This window comes from Nicotiana attenuata, unplaced genomic scaffold, assembly GCF_001879085.1.
Source record: "Nicotiana attenuata strain UT unplaced genomic scaffold, NIATTr2, whole genome shotgun sequence".
NCBI classification, from domain to species: Eukaryota; Viridiplantae; Streptophyta; class Magnoliopsida; order Solanales; family Solanaceae; genus Nicotiana; species Nicotiana attenuata.
In genome coordinates this window covers 31,865-52,906 of record NW_017670608.1, presented here as the reverse complement: position 1 = coordinate 52,906, position 21,042 = coordinate 31,865, and the positions used below count along the sequence as shown (strand labels likewise).

The window sequence follows — 21,042 nt, the reverse complement described above, 5'->3', positions numbered from 1 at the left end:
CGACCACCTGAACTTGGCACCCTTCTGGGTCAATCTGGTCATAGGGGCTGCAATAGAAGAAAACCCCTCCACGAACCGACGATAGTAGCCTGCCAATCCCAAGAAACTCTGAATCTCTGTAGCTGATGCTGGTCTAGGCCAGTTCTTGACTGCCTCAATCTTCTTTGGGTCCACCTGAATACCCTCTGCTGATACAACATGACCCAGAAATGCAACTGAACTCAACCAGAATTCACACTTCGAGAACTTAGCATATAACCGACTATCCCTCAGAGTCTGAAGAACCACTCTAAGGTGCTACTTGTGCTCCTCCTGGCTGCGGGAATATATCAATATATCATCAATGAAGACTATCACGAACGAGTCCAAATAAGGCCTGAACACTCGGTTCATCAAGTCCATAAAAGCTGCTGGGGCATTTGTCAACCCGAATGACATAACCAAGAACTCATAATGCCCGTACCGAGTGCGGAAAGCTGTCTTAGGGACATCGGATGCCCTAATCTTCAACTGATGGTAGCCAGATCGCAAGTCAATCTTGGAAAATACCTTGGCACCCTGAAGCTGATCGAACAAATCATCAATCCTCAGCAGCGGGTACTTATTCTTGACTGTAACCTTGTTCAATTGCCGGTAATCAATACACATTCTCATTGACCCATCCTTCTTCTTAACAAATAACACCGGCGCACCCCAAGGCGAAGCACTGGGTCTAATGAAACCCTTCTCAAGCAAGTCTTGCAACTGCTCCTTTAACTATTTCAACTCAGGCGACGCAATACAATACGGCGGGATGGAAATGGGCTGAGTACCCGGAAGCAGATCAATGCAGAAGTCAATATCCCCGTCGGGTGGCATACCCGGCAGGTCTGAAGGGAAAACCTCAGGGAACTCACGAACAACGGGCACATAATCAATAGAGGGAACCTCAGCACTAGAATCACGAACATACGCCAAATAGGCCAAACACCCCTTCTCGACCATACGTCGAGCCTTCACATAAGAGATAACACTACGAGCAGAATGACCAGGAGTCCCTCTCCACTCTAAACGAGGCATACCCGGTAAGGCTAAGGTCACAGTCTTGGCATGACAGTCCAAGATAGCGTGGTAAGGTGATAACCAGTCCATCCACAATATAATATCGAAGTCAACCATGTCTAAAAGCAATAAATCTACACGAGTCTCAAGACCCCCAATCACCACAATACAAGAACGATGGACTCAATCGACCACAATAGAATCACCCACCGGTGTAGATACATAAACAGGAACACTCAATGCATCACTAGGCATGACCAAGTACGGGGCAAAATAAGATGACACATACGAATACGTAGACCCCGGATCAAATAACACTGAAGCATCTCTATCACAAACCAGAACCGTACCTGTAATAACTGCATCTGAAGCCTCAGCCTCGGGCCTGGCCTGAAGACCATAACATCGGGGCTGGGCCCCACCACTCTGATCTACCTCTCTGGGACGGCCTGTAGCTGGTTGGCCTCCACCTCTAGCGCCCTGAGCTCCACCTCTAGTACCTCTATCTCCACCTCTAGTACCTCTACCCCCACCTCTAGCTGGCTGGACGGGCTGTGGAACACCTGGTGCCTGAACCATGGCACGGGAACCCTGCTGCTGAGAGCTACTCGGTGCTCGAGGGCAAAACCTAGAAATATGACCCATGTCACCACAAGTGTAACAAGCCCTCGGCTGCTGAGACTGCTAACCCGGTCGGCCTGAATGACTACCCCGGAAACCCTAAAGCGGCGGTGCACTGATAGGAGCTGGCGGTGCACTGAAGGGCTGCTGATCAGAATAGTGCGTGTGAGAACCACGGCCACCCGAAGCACCGTGAGAAACCTGGAGTGCTGACTGAAAGGGCCTAGGAGGATGACCTCTATCATACGAATCTCCGCCTCCAGACGAGGCACCACTGAATCTGCCTGACTGACGGGGTCTCTTGTCTGCCCTATGACCACCCCCCTGTGATAATACCATCTCAACCCTCCGGGCCACATTGGCCGCCTCCTGGAAGGATATCTCACTCCCAGCCTCTCTGGCCATCTAAAGACGAATCGGCTGGATGAGTCCATCAATAAACCGTCTCACTCTCTCCCTCTCAGTGGGAAGTATAATAAGAGCATGTCGAGCCAAATTAATGAACCCGGTCTCGTACTGGGTGACTGTCATGGATCCCTGCTGGAGACGCTCGAACTGCCTCCGATAGGCCTATCTCTGTGTAATAGGGAGAAACTTCTCCAGAAATAGCTGCGTGAACTGCTCCCAGGTCAAGGCTGGCGATCATGCTGGTCTAGCTAAGCAATAATCCCTCCACCATGTCTTGGAGGATCCAGACAAGCAAAATGTAGCGGAATCAACCCCATTGGTCTCAACAATACCCATGTTCCGAAGAACCTCGTGGCAGCTGTCCAGATAATCCTAGGGATCCTCGGTAGATGCACTACTGAAGGTAGTAGTGAAGAGCTTGGTGAACCTGTCCAATCTCCACAAAGCATCGGCAGACATAGCTGCTCCATCACCGGCCTGGGCTACCACACCCGGCTGAGCTGCTCCAACTGGCTGAACTGCTGGAGTCTGAATCTGGGGAGCTACCTGCTCCGGAGTGCGAGTAGCAGGAGTCTGGGCTCCTCCTCCAGCCTGAGAGACGGCTGGTGCTACAGGAAGTAAACCTACTCTGGTGACACTCTCCATAAGGCCCACTAGGCGGACCAGAGCATCCTGAAGAACTGGGGTGGCAATAAACCCCTCTGGGACCTGAGCTGGGCCCACCGGAACTGCTGGGGCTGGAACTTCGTCATCAAAATCGACCTGAGGCTCCGCTACGGGTGCTGCTACCCTGGGCTGAGCCCTGCCCCTGCCTCGGCCTCTATCACGGCCTCGGCCTCGCCCTCCGCCCCTCATGGGAGCTGCTGGGGGCTCGGACTAGATGAGGAAGCGCGTGTTCTCGCCATCTGCGAAAGAACAGAGTAGAAATTCGATCAGCATTGTGAACCCAAACCGCACGACAAGAAAGAACAAATGTGAAACTTTTCCTAACTCTGTAGCCTCTAGGGGATAAATACAGACGTCTCTGTACCGATCCCTCAGACTCTACTAAGCTTGTCCGTGAATTGTGAGACCTATGCAACCTAGAGCTCTGATACCAACTTGTCACGACCCGAATTTCCCACCCTCGGGAGTCGTGATGGCGCCTACTCGTAGAAGCTAGGCAAGCCACGAACTTAAAAATCTTTAAACTCTTTTGTTTTTAATTCCTTTTTAACCAATTAAATTAACAAAAAATAAACAATTAAATAACAGCGGAATATGAAGATTAGCGGAAGTCTTAAATAAATATAAAACCGAATCATCCTGAAGACCAACACATGCCTCTAACCAGAACCTGGTGTCACAACATCCACGGACTATCTAGGATTTACTACAAATAAGTGTGTGAAAGAAAGGAACATGGTCTGTCTCGAGTACAAATGACAACAGAGCATAAAAACTGATAGAAGAGACGCCGGGCCTGCGGACGCTAGCAGGGCTACCCGGAGTCTCGGACTGAAGGATAACTCCCAATCTACTGCTGATGACCAAATGCTGCTCCGGGATCTGCACACAGTGCAGAGTGTAGTATCAGCACAACCGACCCCATGTGCTGGTAAGTGCCTAGCCTAACCTCGGCGAAGTAGTGACGAGGCTAAACCAGACTACCACATAAATATATATATATATACAACAGAACAGAGATACAAAGATAACCAATCAATATGGGAGGGGGAGCGTGCTGTGGGGAAGATAATAATTCCGAGTAAAAGTCATCAAGTAACGAAGGAAGCAACATAACTCAAACATCGATAAAGAATCAGAAATCAATAAGTGCACGACATCACCCTTCGTGCTTTTACTCTCGTCCTTACCAAGCAATGATATAACAAAAACGTGCACGGCATCACCCTTCGTGCTTTTACTCTCTTTCCTCACCAAAGCAATTATATGATAAAATGTGCACGGCATCACCCTTCGTGCTTTTACTCTCTTTCCTCACATATAATCAATAGAATCGGCACGGAATGGTACATTGTGCGGCACGGCATCACCCTTCGTGCTTTACACTCTTTCCTCACAATATCAACAATGCACGGCATCACCCTTCGTGCTTTAACACTCTTCCTCACCCAAACAACAATCACAAACAAGGGCAAGGGAAATAAACAAGAACATATAGGAATTCCGGCAAGGGAACAATAATTAAACAATTAAATACCGGCAAGGGAACAACAATTAAATAATTAAATCCCGGCAAGGGAACAACAATTAAATAATTAAATTCCGGCAAGGGAACATTTCAATAACTCTTTCTCTATCTTTCACTTAAACTTCATAACTCGCTTTACCACTCGAGCCAATGCTCCAAAGGGTTCAATCATCTCATATAATTTCACAATTCATAATATAACTTGAGCCAATGCTCCAAGATGTTCAAAGGTCTCAATTCCTTCCACAAACTTTCCACAACAACTATAAATCATCAGCAAAGCATGAAGAATACAATGAAATCAAGATATTCACAATATAAAGACTCACGGTCATGCTAGACACCAATGTATAGATACTCGTCACCATGTCTATACGTCGTACACGACTAATACCACATAGCAAATAGGACTCAACTCCTAATCCCTCAAGCTAAGGCTAGACCAAACACTTATCTCGATGCCTTGAACACAACTCAAGTCTCAATTATAGCTTTACCCCTTGATTCCACCGCCAATTCGCTCGTATCTAATCACAAATTACTTAATTACATCAATAAGTGCTAAATGAATCAACCCCAATGCATGAAAATGAGTTTTCCAAAGTTTTACCCAAAAAGTCAAAAATTGCCCCCGGGCCCACGTGGTCAAAACCTGAGGTTCGAACCAAGACCCGATTACCCATTCCCCCACGAACTCAAATATATAATTTGTTTTGAAATCGGACCTCAAATTGAGGTCCAAATCCCCAATTTTTGAAAATCCTAGGTTCTACCCAAAACACCCAATTTTCCCCATGAAAATCTTTGATTTTAGGTTGAAATCATGTTAAAAGATGTTAATGATTGAAAGAAATGAGTAAAAACTAACTTACAATCGATTTGGAAGAAGACTTGTTCTTGGAAAATCGCCCAAAGGAGTTGTATTTTGAAAAAGATGTGAAAAATGACTTAAAATCGGCTAAGTATAGAAAAATGCAGGTCTCAGTTGTGGGAAATGCGAACAGAGGTTCGCAATTACGAACCCCGACCTGCGGATGTGGGAATTGCGAGATAGTGTTCTCATTTGCGAACACTTTAACAAAAAATCCCGGGCTTCGTGTTTGCGATCCATAGTGTCGGCCCTTATTCGCATTTGCAGACCACTTGGTTGCATTTGCGATCAAGCTGCACAGTCCCCCTTCTCGCATTTGCGATGCAAGGCTCGCATTTGCAGCTGCGAGACCTGCTTCGCAAATGCAAAGCCTGCAGATCAGAAATACCAGATTTTTTTCAAGTTCAAAAATGCACCCGTGGCCTATCCAAAACTCACCCGAGCCCTCGGGGCTCCAAACCAAATATACACACATCCTCAAAAATATCCTATGGACTTGTTCGTGCGATCAAATCGCCAAAATAACATCATAAACATCGAATTAGACCTCAAAATCCATGAATTCTTTCAAACTTGATAAAACATTAAATTTTCCCCAATTAGGTCCGAATCACGTCAAACGACGTCGTTTTTCACCAAATTTCACAGAAACGTCTTAAATCTTACATAAGACCTGTACCGGGCGCCGGAACCAAAATACGGGCCCGATACCATCAGGTTCTAATCAAGTTTCATTTCAAAACCTTATAAACAATTTCAGAAAACAATTTATTTCAAAAATTCATTTCTCGGGCTTGGGACCTCGGAATTCGATTCCGGGCATACGCCCAAGTCCCATATTTTCCTACGGACCCTCCGGGATCGTCAAATCACGGGTCCCGGTCCGTTTACCCAAAACGTTGACCAAGGTCAAATTAGTTCATTTTATAGTCAAAACTTATCATTTTTCACACAGTTTCTCATTTAAGCTTTCCGGCTATGCGCCCGGACTGCGCACGCAAATTGAGGTGACTCTAAATGAGGTTTTCAAGGCCTCGGAGTCATAGAATTTAATTTAAAACAAGTGATGACCGTTTGGGTCATCACAACAAGTTTTTGGACCTGCAGTTCAAATCACTTGAAAGTATAAAGTCAATGGTATGTGCAATCAGTTTTCGATATCTTATATGTCTAGCATGACATGAAAACTTGATATGCATCTAAAGTCTATTATATGGCTTATATGACTTAACAATCCCTGAAGGATTTAAATTGCTTAAAGCATATAGAATATATGGTCATGAAGTACTACATCCTCAGTGCAATTTGTCCACAAATGTATCTTGCTATAACTATATGCATGATAATATGATAGCAAGAGTTTTCACCTCTATGTGAAGATATTGAACTGACGATTCCAACAAGATCATATGAAAATAATTCATCTGTATCAAGAATGATGATTTCAAGGTGTAATATATTCATTCAAGTTAATATGGCTGATTTGTTCATCAAATCTCCACCAAAGATCTTTTGAGGATGGTGCGCAAGATTGGAATGCAAATGCTTAAGGATGTGAGTTGATGCTCTCATCAGGGGGAGTTAATACGCGTTGTACTCTTTTTCCCTTACAAGGTTTTGTCCCACTGGGTTTTCCTTGCAAGGTTTTTAACGAGGCAACCAAAAGGCGTATTGTTAGATATGTGTACTCTTTTTCCTTCTTTAGAATTTTTTTCCCACTGTGTTTTATTTTAATTAAGGTTTTAACGAGGCACATTATCTGTTGAATAGACATTCAAGGGGGAGTGTTATAAATAGAATTGTATTTATGGTGAATGTCTATATGTAGAGAGATTCTAGGGTTCATTGCTTGGTGGCTAAGTCACTTTTTCCTATAAATAGAGGTTTCTATTCCATTGTAATTCATCCAATATCAATAAGAATTCTCTCTATACTTTTCTCTGCAATACTCTTCTTTCTTCATTTATTGTTTTATAACAATACAATGATTTTAAAAATTAAACAAATATATATTCGAGAAGAGAATAGTGTCTCAAAAAATTATTCTTATATTAATATTTAATTGGGTAAACTAAAATAGAATAATAATAGATAGCATGAAAGATGTGATATACCAATATTTAATGCATGAGCCGTGACCAAGCACTTGTCGAGAAGCTTCTTCATAAAAATGGTGTCCAACTTGACAAGCTACACGTGGCGGCCTATCCCACGTAAAATTTAGAATCCACCAATAATTTTACTACTATGTTTTATGGTGTTTGGTCAAATAAATATTTTTTGCTAATTACATCTGTCACAAGTCTTAAGCCATGACACATGACTGATGTCGTCTGCATTGAGATTACAAATATAAATATTTAAATGGACTAAGAAGAGATTAGTCAGAAAGAATATATGCCAATTGCTCGATCTGTTTTGCATTATTTTCACTTTTTCAAACCTTTATTCCCTGTATTTATTCCTCCTATTGTACTCAGTATTATATTTCCCATTTCATTCATACTCTTTTGAGTTTTTTTTCTTTTAACACTGTTAACAAGGAAAAGGTAAATCGATTTTTTGCTATATTGATTTTAATTAAAAAAAAGGTCATAACATGCAAAGATTTTACAAAACGGAAAATGGAAAAAAGAAAATGACAATGTAAAAAATGTCAATTATGGACAAACAAAGGAGAATGCAAAATTTTGAAAGAATGTCTTTTATTGAAAACACAAATGAATAGCAATAACGTTTAACTCATGAGTCATGACAATACAAATTTGAATTTTGAGCTACTACATTATCTTTTGGGACAAAGGAATGCATCTACTTTTTTCAGATTTATCCACTTATTTTGCTGTATTCGGTATTTACGCTAAATAGATAAATAAATAAAATTACTATGTATATCTCACGCACACATATATATAATTAAATTACTATTAAATAATATATACTCTTACTTTAATTAAGTGTTAAAATCAAATAAATATCGAGGACAAATATTTATAGCTCGTTTGGCCAAGCTGCAAAAATCAGCTTATTTTGAGAAATGCTTTTTTTTTTTTTCAAAAATGTTTTTGGCGAGAAGTAGTTTGTGTTTGGCTAATTAATTTAAAAAGCACTTCTGAGCAGCAATTAGTGTTTGACCAAGTTTTTAAAAACTACTTCTAAATGTAATTTTTCTCAAAAATAATTTTAAAAAAAGTAGCTACTTTTTTTTGCTTCTCCAAAACTGCTTGTGCTTCTCCTCAAAAATACTTTTTTCTCTTCCAAAAGCTTGGTCAAATACTTTAACTTTGAAAATAAAACACTTTTTTTTAATAAAAAAAGTGCTATTAGAATTGGAGAAACTTGGCCAAACAAGCTATTATACTTGGAAGTTAGAACGATGGTCGGGTCTAGGATAATAGCATGCAATCACACTCATTATTATTTTTCTCAGGTAATGAATAAAAACATAAACATAATATATAAAGGGTAATTCGGTGCACGAATTATGTCGCGCTCACACAGAGTTCGAGAAGTACTGTGGGTGAGGTGATTAGGCAGGATATGGCGAGGTTGCAGATTTCCGAGGAAATGGCACTTGATAGAAACGTGTGGAGGTCGAGTATTAGGGTTGTAGGTTAGGAGGTAGTAGAGTCTTGTCCTATACCATAACTTTGTGAGACTAGCTTGGTAGGGATACTATTTTGCTTTTGCTTTGCTTTGTATCATTCTTCTTGATTTCATATCGTTCCTATTTGTCATATTTGTCATGTTTGTCATATGTGTTTCATATTATTTCGGTGGTGTTACTAATATTGTCGTCTATGTCTTTTTGTCTTCTTGAGCCGAGGGTCTTTCGGAAACAGACTCTCTACTCATTCGGGGTAGGGGTAAGGTCTGCGTACACACTAACCTCCCCAGACCCCGCTAGTGGGATTTCACTGGGTCGTTATTGTTGTTGTTGTCACACATAGTTCGAGAAGGACCGCACCAAGAAGGTATGATATAGACAATTTATCCTAGCTAGCATCTAATTATACTGCTCGAACCCGTAATATCATAAATAGATTATAAGTTTATATACTCCTATTCATATTCTTTTCTTTCTTTCTATTTTTTTTTCAATCGAGATTCATCATCACACTTTGACAATAATATTCCGAACCTTTACCCAGAAAAAGCAGTCATTCAACGTTCATTCATAAAATTCAGGTTTCCTCCCTTCTTAGCAGTTGAAAAGTCCAATATTACTCGCTACCCTTTTCTTCATTTAGCGTGCATGGCTTAAACGCTCAAGTCTGTTTGAGTACTAGCAGTAGTTTTTGTTGAACGAAGACTTTTTTTTTTTTTTTCATTTATGGGAGAAGAAGAAGAAACGAAATCCAAGATCTCGAACAAAGAGAGAGAACCCAGAACCAGAAATGAAGCTGCTGCTGAAAAAATGTTCAAAATGGGTTTCTTCAGATCTTGATTGGAAGTTTTTACTCTTAATTCTCCCTCCTCTCTCTCTCCTCTTTTATCTCTCTCTCTCCTCCATTCCCACCATTACCACTTCCACTTTCACCTTCAACAATCCCTTTTCCACTTTTGCCCCTTTCAAATCCGTTTTCAACAATAATGCCCCTCCTCCTCCTCCTAACTCCTTGCTGAACCGGTCTAGCTTACTCCCGCCGGTTTTTGCGAATCAATCGGAGACTCGGTCTAGAAATGATGAGCCGTTGTTTTCGCCGGTTTATAAACCGGCGACGAAGGAGGAGTTGGATCGGTCTAGAATTGCAGTGTGTTTAGTGGGTGGGGCTCGTAGGTTTGAACTAACTGGGCCTTCTATTATCCAGAAGATTCTGAAAGAATATCCGAAATCTGATCTTTATCTTCATAGCCCGTTTGATTCTAAAGCTTATAAGCTCTCCTTGTTAAAGGCTGCTCCGCGAATCTCCGCCGTTAAAATTTTCCGGCCAAAACCAATTAACATGACCGAGTCTCAGGTCCGAGTTCTCAGCCCTCGCAACTCACCAAATGGTATACAGGTAAAAAAAAACTCTCTGTTTTTTGTTTGTTTTTTATGTACGGTATTTTGTTTGTTTGTTTAGCTTAATTAGTAATTTAGCTTTAGTTTAAGAAGATTCCAATTGGAGAATGTTTTGTGGCATAAGTGTTTTGTTTTTTAGGATCGTAACAATTATAAGATATTAATGGTGTATTTGTAGTAACTTAAAAGCCAATTTTGGAAGGTTTTTAATGGTAGTTGTAGCTGGCGGCTCTTGTTAGTTAGCAGTCGACACTTGTTCTGGTATTTGGTTTCGTATACTTTGGTGAAATCTAACTCCACCGTTCTATGTTCGAGTTGAGGAGGGAAATTGCAGTAAGATCACAGTCAGTGATTTTTACTCTTCCGCCTAATTTTTTGTGGGCAGGGTTACAACTCATGCAGATTTGCTGGTGGGAGATAGTAAGTACGTGGTCGAGAAAAGTCTAATTTTGATGAATCCTCATAATACTTTGAGAAAGTAGAGTGAGTTTGTCAATTTATATAGCTAAGACTAACTAGTTTGGAATTGAGTTAACTGATGAAATATTCACAGAGTGATGAATCTGGCACCTAAACAAATGTTGATTCTATAAAGTGAAGAGAGGTTAGGGACGACGTATAATACTGAAGGTAGGTAAAATGTAGGCAAAATTTGGTTTGGATGGTGTGGCATCTCAGGTGCAAATTGTTATAGGTTTACCTTCTGAGCTTCTTCACCAATTCTGTGGGCTCTAGCCTGAAACCATCCAAGGTTTGTTGGGAAGAAATAAGAAAATGTTGAGGATTTGAGGACACGTAATCCCTGTGTTAGTTACTTGAGAAGGGGAACTGTTAATTGAAAAATGAAAGTATTCACTAGGAACACCATTGAATGGTTCACCATTTCATTAGATTTTGCAATCGAATAGTCCTTTGTCGGATTAATGATGGTTGAATATTAGTGTTAAGTGCACTTGAAAAGTAGGTTTTATCTTAAATATGGTGTTTATTAGTCTGACATGTGAGCATGTTAAATTTATGGTAGTATAGCTTTACCTAATTCGAGCGCAACTAGTACTGCTCTAGTTCAATCTTTACCTAATTCGGAGCAGTGCTACTGCCTGCGCTGGTTGGACTTAAATTGCTATTGTAGTATTGGGTATCTTTCTTACCATTTTATATGATAGATCACTGGTTCATTGTTTAGTTGTACCTCATGAGATACTACTATAGAACCTTGCTTCTTAGCGTTCATTAGCACTTAGCTCATTGTTGTAGAGGCGAATCTTAGAGTTCGTTAGCACTTAGCTCATAGTTGCAGAGGCAAATTCAAGGTTAGTTTTTACATACATAAGTTGTCCACTACTAATGCTATATCTACATCTGCTTAATTGAAAAATAAGAAGCATTTATAGCCATATTCCCTAGGCTTGAATGTTAATAAGCTACACAGGCTTTTTCTAATTCCCAAAACTCCAATTTTTTTTACTGTTTTGTATTGCAGGGTCTGCTGCAATATTTCAACCTAGTAGAGGGCTGCTTAACGATGATTCAAGCACATCAACGCCGGAACAACTTCACTTATGACTGGATAATCCGTACTCGAGTTGATGGCTACTGGAACGCCCCACTATCTCCCGACGACTTCATTCCAGGTGCCTACCTAGTTCCTCCAGGTTCATCCTACGGTGGCTTAAATGATCGCTTTGGCCTCGGTGACTACAACACGTCTGTAGTTGCTCTTTCGAGGCTCTCTTTGATTCCTGAGCTGGATTCAGCTGGATACCATCTCCTCAACTCAGAGGGCGCATTCAAGGCCCAACTGACTATCCACAAAGTTCCCTACATCACTAAGCGCCTCCCATTCTGCGTTGTATCGGATCGTAGCTATGATTTTCCACCACCCCGTTTTGGTGTTCCAGTAGCAGCACTTTCTAGTCCAGGCCCATTAAGTGGTGCCAAGTGCCGGCCTTGCACACCTTCATGCACTGACCACTGCGTTGGGCTGGTAATGAACAGACTGTACAAAGGATGGAGCTGGACCGATTGGGCCAATAACACCCTTCTGCTCTGTGATGCTCATGCCGAGTGGGAGAGCGGGTGGCAGAAATTATTCGATGAAGTGGCAGGTGATAAACTGGCTGCAGCGAGAAGGCGAGTTGAAGATTTAAGAATGGAGCAATGTGTGAGGGATTTTGCAGAAATGAAGAAGAAGACAGCTTATTGGGAGGCTCCTCCAGTGTCTCAAATTTGTCAATTGGGCTTATCAGCATCTGCTTAACTTCAAAGCAAAATCCAATATAGTATAGGTAAACTATGTATAGTTTCTAGCCTTCCACGCAGCTTTTTTCTATATTTCAATTCTTTATTCCTTTTTCCTTCTTCGGGAAAAAAAACAACGTACCCAATATAATACCGCATAATGGGGTTTGGGGTACGCAGACCTTACCCCTACCTTGCGAAGATAGAGATGTTGTTTTCAATAGAACCTCGACTCAGGAAAGCTCGGGAAAACAAAAAAGAGTTCTAGAAATACCTAGGTGTTTTTGTAGACATGTTTTTTGGAATATTTCAACGGATATTACTAGTGCTTAGCTTTGTAGAGAAAGGATTGCAGAGAAAAGGTAACAGGTTCCAGTTTTGGTATCTTAGTTGTTGTTATTCTAAGTTGTGTGTGATGGTACAAATGTTTATCTAAAACAAGCAGTGCTTCGTAAATGATCTTTACTACCAGTTAGATGAGCTAGAAATGGCAAATAGCATAATACATGTTATGAGATCTTTTTGATTGCCTCGGTATGGAGACAACTTTGAATTCTTAACCTATTATTGAAACCAATTAGAAGATGAAACATGTAGTTTGAAAACAATGAGGAGTCTAATTCAAAGATTGAACGTATTTGGGGACATGCATGTTAACGAACGTCAACGTTGTTTGCCATGTCAATCGGTTCAAGCCACTGAGCTACTAAATTCATAATTTGTTTTGGGCCTCGAATCCAGAAGCTTGTAGTTGATCTTGGTCCAACCATTTAAAGTAAAAATTGAACGGGCGCCCAAAATAGGGCGCTCCTATTTAACTTATACTTATATTTTTTAAATTATTTAACGTATACCCTAATTTTTACAACTTCAGGCGCCTCCTTCTTCCTGCTACCTGTGCGCTCCTTTCTTCCTCCTTTCTTTTCCTCCTCTTCTTCTTCTTCTTTTCTCTCTCAAACACATGAGACTCTGTGTAAGTATTATTAATTGAATATGAACTACACAGTGATTTAGCACTAAGGTATGAATTTTGCGTTAAGTACATCTGAAATTTTATTCCCCCAAAAAAGAATTAAAGATGGTTCTTCTTAATGCTGAATTTCCTGATAATTCCATTATAGCAACTGGATCTTAATGACAACTTGTCATTGTTGTTTTAGAACTTCAGCTCTAAGAATGCTGAAGTTCAGCAAATATAAACAAAAACTTCAACTCCTAGAATGGTGAAGTTCAACAAATACAAAACAAACTTCAGCCCTGAAGTTCATCACAAACATAACAAAGCTTCAGCTAAAACATGCTGAAGTTCAGCAAATATAGAACAAAACTTCAGCTAAAACATGCTGAAGTTCAGCAAATAGAGAACAAAATTTCAGCTAGTAGAATGCTTAAGTTCAGCAATTACAAACAAAAACTTCAGCCAACACTTGGTTCAGTAATTTTTGCTACTTCAGGCCCGTCTACTAGAATGCTAAAGTTTGCGTGATTGCCTTTGCTACTTCAGGCCCGTATGCCTGAAGTTACGCGAAAAACTTCAACTAAAACATGCTGAAGTTCAGCAAATAGAGAACAAAACTTCCGCTACTAGAATGCTTAAGTTCAGCAATTACAAACAAAAACTTTAGCCAACACTTGGTTCAACAATTTTTGCTACTTCAGGCCCGTCTACTAGAATGCTGAAGTTTGCGTGATTGCCTTTGCTACTTCAGGCCCGTATGCCTGAAGTTACGCGAAAAGTGGGTACGTTTGCAATTTTTTTTTGCAAAGCGGGTATAAGTTAAAACGTGACCCAAAAAGCAGGTATAGATGCAAATGCCCCCCATTTAAATGCCCTGTAAGGATTGTTTTCAAAAATTGCACCGGCGCCCTATTTGGCAGCCCTTATTTAACCTGTACCCACTTTTTATTTTTATTTTTAACTTGTACCCACTTTTTAAACAACTTCATGCCTTTTTCTCATCTTTCTTCTTCTTCTTCGGGTGACAGTGATTTTGTATGGTGTTTGTGAACATATTTTAAGGATAAAAGAAACTGGAAAACAGTAAAGAATTAGAAATATTCCGAGTCCACAGTTTGCTTGTGCGTCCTTAAGGAATTTTAACCCCCTCACACGTTGCCAAGGTAATGGATTAAATCCTCCCAGGATGAAACAGAATAAACCTTCCTGCAACAGTGGCAATACAAACTGCAGGATACCAACAAACTCAAAAAATGGAGCAAAATCACACTTACGAATTTGAGAGAGAGAGAGACTGCGAATTAGAATGCAGTATTTTCAGAAAGAAGGAAGTTTTGTAATTTTTCAGTGTGTTAAAAACGAAGCCATGCCTCAGAATTTATAGGCAATTATTGGAAGAGGTGTGATGTTTGTTCTGGAAAAGGTGTCTGTTCAGAAGTTTGCGCGTCCTGCCGCGGTTACGCCAGGACCGCGGCCAGAGTGGCCTTCTGAATCTGCAGCAGTGTTCTGGCGCGGTCCTACCGCGGTCACGCCCGGACAGCGGCTAACTAACTGACATTTAATTATTTATTAAATAATTAATTAAATAAATTTTGTCCAAAATTAATCTTATCGATCTATCATTTGACAAATCCAAATCCAAATCCAAAGCCGAAGCCGAAGCCGAGCCGAGCTAGCGACGACGACGGCGCGAGGTTCATTCTCTTCAACTCCTTTTAAGAGCTTTAAGAAGTGATTCTATATATATACACACAAATGTAGTTGTCCCTTACCAATGAGGGACAAAGTTCAAGACAAAAGCTCACTTCATTCAAATTTTCATTTTCCTCCATTTTATTTCCCACCATTTCCAATTCACACTCTTAGACTTTAAAGCCCAATGCTTAAAGTCTTTGAAGCCCAATGCTTTAAAGTCCAACAATCCCCCACATGAATGGGAATGGCTGTAACAAGAATGATCATAGATGAAAGCTGTGTGATTTGCAAGTAAGGATTAATTGCATCTGGATAAGTAGGTTTCCCTTTGAACTTTCCGTAGTGAACATATGTCGGATATACTCGGTCAATCGGTAGATTTGATATCTTTGAACCGTCGAACTTTAGTGTATACCTAGACAACCATATGTCACCCAACCAATCCTTAACCGTCCTTTGGTTCTCATTGTTGTGTTCGTTTCAGCCATGAACACCGCCTGGTTTCATAAGTGCATAGAGAATTGGCCTTACAGAATTCTCATTGAAGCGGCTTCCACTTCACACTTACATAGGTGATTCCTAAACGTGTAATCCTTTAGATTGACACTATTTGATAAATACCACATCAAACTTAGGTAATCATTAAAGAACGTGTAAAGTTCTATCCTTGTTACTGAACATTGTCTTCATCACGAGAAGGGACCAAAGATTTTACTTTGACAATGTTGAACCGGTCAATCATAACTTTGTTTGAGCTCCTTGAACCTAGATCTCGGAACATCCAAAATTCTAGGTAGAGTTACCGCCATGTTGACTTGTCCTCGGCCATAGTCCCATTCCCTTAGATGATTTCCCAACTCCCTCTCTAGTTAAGCCTTTTGTAAGCGGATCCGCCATATTATCCTTTGATCTTACATAATCAATAGTGATAATTCCACTAGAAAGTAGTTGTCTAACGGTGTTATGTCTTCGTCGTATATGACGAGACTTTCCGTTATACATAACGCTCCCTGCCCGTCCTGTTGCAGCCTCACTATCGCAATGTATGCAAATAGGAGCCAAAGGTTTTGGCCAGAACGGAATGTCTTCTAAGAAATTTCGAAGCCATTCAGCTTCTTCACCGGCTTTATCCAAAGCTATAAACTCTGATTCCATTGTAGAGCGAGCGATGCACGTTTGTTTGGAAGACTTCCAAGATACTGCTCCTCCACCAACAGTAAAAACATATCCACTTGTGGACTTTGTTTCTGTTGAGCCGGTTATCCAATTTGCATCACTATATCCTTCGATAACCGCAGGATATTTATTGTAGTGCAAAGCGTAGTCTTGGGTATATTCCAAATATCCCAGAACTCGTTTCATTGCTACCCAGTGATGTTTGTTTGGATTACTTGTGAATCGACTAAGTTTACTTATTGCACAAGCTATATCAGGTCGTGTACAATTCATGATGTACATTAAGCTTCCCAACACACGAGCATACTCCAATTGAGACGTACTTTCACCTTTATTCTTTATAAGATGATGATTTAAGTCAATTGGAGTTCTTGCACTTCTAAATTCCAAGTGTTTGAATTTTTCAAGTACCATTTTCACGTAATGTGATTGAGACAAAGCTAGACCCTGAGGAGTCCTCTGGATTTTAATTCCTAGAATTACATCGGCAACTCCTAAGTCTTTCATATCAAACTTACTAGCAAGCATACACTTAATAACTTGAATGTCGGCAATGTCTTTTCTCATTATTAGCATATCATCAACATATAAGCAAACAATGACTATATTATTTGGAATGTTCTTAATGTAAACACATTTATCACATTCATTAATCTTAAAGCCATTTGACAATATTGTTTGGTCAAATTTCGCATGCCATTGCTTGGGTGCTTGTTTTAGTCCATAAAGGGACTTAACAAGTCGACACACCTTCTTTTCTTTTCCCGGAACCACAAACCCTTCAGGTTGGTCCATGTAAATTTCTTCCTCTAGATCACCATTTAAGAAGGCTGTTTTTACATCCATTTGATGGATTTGAAGACCATACAAGGCGGCTAATGCTATTAGCATCCGAATGGATGTAATTCTTGTTACCGGCGAGTATGTGTCAAAATAGTCAAGACCTTCTCGCTGTCTAAATCCTTTGACAACAAGTCTTGCCTTGTATTTGTCAATAGTACCATCGTCTTTCATTTTCTTCTTGAAAATCCATTTAGAACCCAATGTTTTGTTACCTGGAGGAAGATCAACCAATTCCCAGGTATGGTTGCTCAATATGGATTCTATTTCACTATTGATAGCTTCTTTCCAATATTGTGCTTCTGAGGAAGACATTGCTTCCTTGAAGGTACGAGGCTCATTTTCTAGCAAGAAAGTCATAAAATCTGGACCGAATGAAGTAGATGTCCGTTGATGTTTACTTCTTCTCGGATTTTCCTCATTAAGCATACCATCTGTTATTTCCTCCCGAGGTCGTTTTGACTTTTGGTAGGTCACTTCACTCTCCTTTTTATACGGATAAATAGTTTAAAAGAATTCAACATTATCTGATTCTATTATCGTATTAACATGAATCTCAGGATTTTCTGATTTATGAACCAGAAAAATGATATGCCTTGCTATTGGTTACATATCCAATAAATACACAATCAACCGTTTTTGGACATATCTTAACCCTTTTAGGTTTAGGAACTTGTACCTTAGCTGAACACCCCCACACTTTAAAGTATTTCAAGTTGGGCTTCCTTTCTTTCCATTTTTTATAAGGAATGGACTGTGTTTTACTATGAGGTACACAGTTGATTATTCGGTTAGCTATAAGTATAGCTTCCCCCCACAAGTTCTGTGGTAAACCAGAACTTATCAACAACGCATTCATCATCTTTTCCAACGTTCGATTCTTTCTCTCCGCAATTCTATTAGATTGTGGAGAGTAAGGGGCAGTTGTTTGGTGAATAATGCCATTTTCCAAACATATTTCTTCAAAAGGAGATTCATATTCGACGCCCCTATTACATTGTTGAGCGAACCACAAGAATTGTTGTTTGTGTCACGAAAATGGTGAAGTTTTTAATCTTCAAACCAATCTGACACATTCAGAATTAATAAACGGTAAAGTTTTTAATCTTCAAACCGAGTAACATCTACAACTAGATCTAATAAACGGTGAAGTTTTGATATCTTCAAACTGAATACCAAACCAAACATACAACACGTAACAATGGTGAAGTTTTTATATACTTCAAACCCGTACGTTTATTATTCCGGTAAAGTTTTGATATACTTTAAACCGGATAGAATAATTATTGGAGTAGAAAGCATGAAGACTTTAGTCTCCAAACCTGTATACAAAATATAAATAACAGTTTAATATATATTTCAACACAGAAACGTTAGTATTAAAATTCCTTAAGCTTGTAATCCGCTACTGTGTTAAAACACAAAATCAAAAAAACTATTAGAAGAATAAAAGAAACTGGAAAACAGTAAAAAATTAGAAATATTCCGAGTCCACAATTTGCTTGTGTGTCCTTAAGGAATTTTAACCCCCTCACACGTTGCCAAGGTAATGGATTAAATCCTCCCAGGATGAAACGGAATAAACCTTCCTGCAACAGTGGCAATACAAACTGCAGGATACCAACAAACTCAAAGAACGGAGCAAAATCACACTTACGAATTTGAGAGAGAGAGACTGCGAATTAGAATGCGGTATTTTCAGAAAGAACGAAGTTTTATAATGTTTCAGTGTGTTAAAAACGAAGCCATGCCTCAGAATTTATAGGCAATTATTGGAAGAGGTGTGATGTTTGTTCTGGAAAAGGTGTCTGTTCAGAAGTTTGCTCGTCCTGCCGCGGTCCTACCGCGGTTATGCCAGGACCGCGGCCAGAGTGGCCTTCTGAATCTGCAGCCGTGTTCTGGCGCGGTCCTACCGCGGTCACGCCGGGACAGAATTAAATAAATTTTGTCCAAAATTAATCTTATCGATCGATCATTTGACAAATTCAAATCCAAATCCAAATCCAAATCCAAAGCCGAAGCCGAGCCGAGCGAGCGACGACGACGGCGCGAGGGTTCATTCTCTTCAACTCCTTTTAAGAGCTTTAAGAAGTGATTCTATATATATATATATATATATATACACACAAATGTAGTTGTCCCTCACCAATGAGGGACAAAGTTCAAGACAAAAGCTCACTTCATTCAAATTTTCATTTCCCTCCATTTTATTTTCCACCATTTCCAATTCACACTCTTGGACTTTAAAGCCCAATGCTTAAAGCCTTTAAAGCCCAATGCTTTAAAGTCCAACAGTTTATGATATTAAACAATGCTGAGTTGTTGTGGCGCTTTATTTTTTACTATTGCTTAGGGTTTTTCTTCTTCTTTTCCTTAATTGCAAAATGGGTTAGTTAGATTTATTGTTGTTTTGACAAATTGATGATTGAATTTTGTTCTTGATGATATTTGGAGGTTATGTTTCAAATTTGAGCTCATTTGGAGTATATTTAGGTATTAAATCGTATATTAGATTGTTAAATTCGAAGAACAAATTTCTGTTTATGGACAATTTGCACTTCAGCCCATGTGGCCTTGAGTGCACTTCAAACCTTTTGGCCTTAAGTGCATCTGAAGTGCAATTTTTCACTTCAGACTTATTGGCCTTAAGCGTAAGAAAACGTTTGTTGCACTTTAGACCTTTGGCCTTAAGTGCATCTAAAGTGCAATTTTTCACTTCAGACTTATTGGCCTTAAGTGCATGAAACCATTGGTTACACTTCAGACCTATTTGGCCTTAAGTGCATCTGAAGTGAAAATTTTCATTTCAAACTTATTGGCTTTAGGTGTAAGAAAACGTTTGTTGCACTTCAGACCTTTTGGCCTTAAGTGCATCTGAAGTGCACTTCAGACTTATTGGCCTTAAGTGCATGAACCCATTGGTTTCACTTCAGACTTATTTGGCCTTAAGTGCATCTGAAGTGCAATTTTTTCACTTCCGACTAATTTTTTTAACTTCAGACCCGATAAGTTTGAAGTTGATTGTAAAGTGGGTAGGCTTGCAAATATTTTTTGCAAAGTGAGTATAAGTTCAATTGTGACCCTAAAACCGGGTATAGATGCAAAAGCCCCGGATTGTTTTGCGTCAAAATCTCGTGGCCATAGTCGGAAAAGAGAAGGTAGTGGCCTAACATATGTTGCAATTCCTTTAAAAAGTAATTTATATCGATTCAATGAGTTTATGATTATATTCATTTTTCGTATGTATATGCTGATTTTGTAGAATTTTTTTGATAGAATCCGATTGACCTTAATTTTGTAGGTCTATAGGAAAACATTTCATCATGATTTTCGAGTTTATTATTTTGGGTCATGCAACATATGATTATATCCACTTTTTCGTGTGTATTATTCCATGTCGATTTTGTAGAATTTCTTTGATAGACTCCAATTGGTCTGAAATTTCGTAGATCCACAAGAAACGGTCTAGTGACCAATACTCATCACTTCGCTATGACTTTCAGGTTCATCTTTTGGTGTTTTGGGGTCATGCAATACGAATATATGATTATATCTATATTTTCGGGTATATTATTCCATGTTGATTTTGTAGAATTTTTTAGGGATTCTGATTGACCTCGAATTTTGTAGGTCCATCGGAAACGACCTAGTGATCAATATTGATTACTTCCCCACGACTTTCGTGTTTATTTTTTGGTGTTTTATGGTCATACAACATGAATTTGTGATTATATCTACTTTTTCATGTGTATTAGTACATTCTTATTTTGTAAAAATAAAATTGGCGGACTCCAAGTGTCCTGCATTTCGTAGGTCCATAGGAAATGACCTAGTGACCAATACTCATTCCTTTGCTGTGACTTTCGACTTATTTTATGGCGTTTAGGGATCATGCAATACGAATTAATGATTTTTTTACTTTTCATTTGTATTAGTACATGCAAAGTTTGTAGACTTTTTTTGATGGACTTCAATTGGGCTGAATTTTTCTA

General features: G+C 39.6%; 1 protein-coding gene across 1 annotated transcript; it reads left to right on the top strand.

The window, feature by feature from the left end:
* Positions 1–9,217: 9,217 nt before the first annotated feature.
* LOC109241473 lies at positions 9,218–12,765 on the top strand. Its single transcript, XM_019408212.1, has 2 exons — positions 9,218–10,138; positions 11,624–12,765. Exons 1-2 carry the CDS (start codon positions 9,533–9,535, stop codon positions 12,398–12,400), a joined length of 1,383 nt encoding a protein of 460 aa, XP_019263757.1. The 5' UTR covers positions 9,218–9,532; the 3' UTR covers positions 12,401–12,765.
* Positions 12,766–21,042: the final 8,277 nt, after the last annotated feature.

Coding starts and splice junctions, on each gene's coding strand:
- LOC109241473 (XM_019408212.1), top strand. CDS start 9,533: ATGAAGCTGCTGCTGAAAAAATGTTCAAAATGGGTTTCTTCAGATCTT. Junction 10,139..11,623: donor ACTCACCAAATGGTATACAG/GTAAAAAAAAAC, acceptor TTTGTATTGCAG/GGTCTGCTGCAATATTTCAA.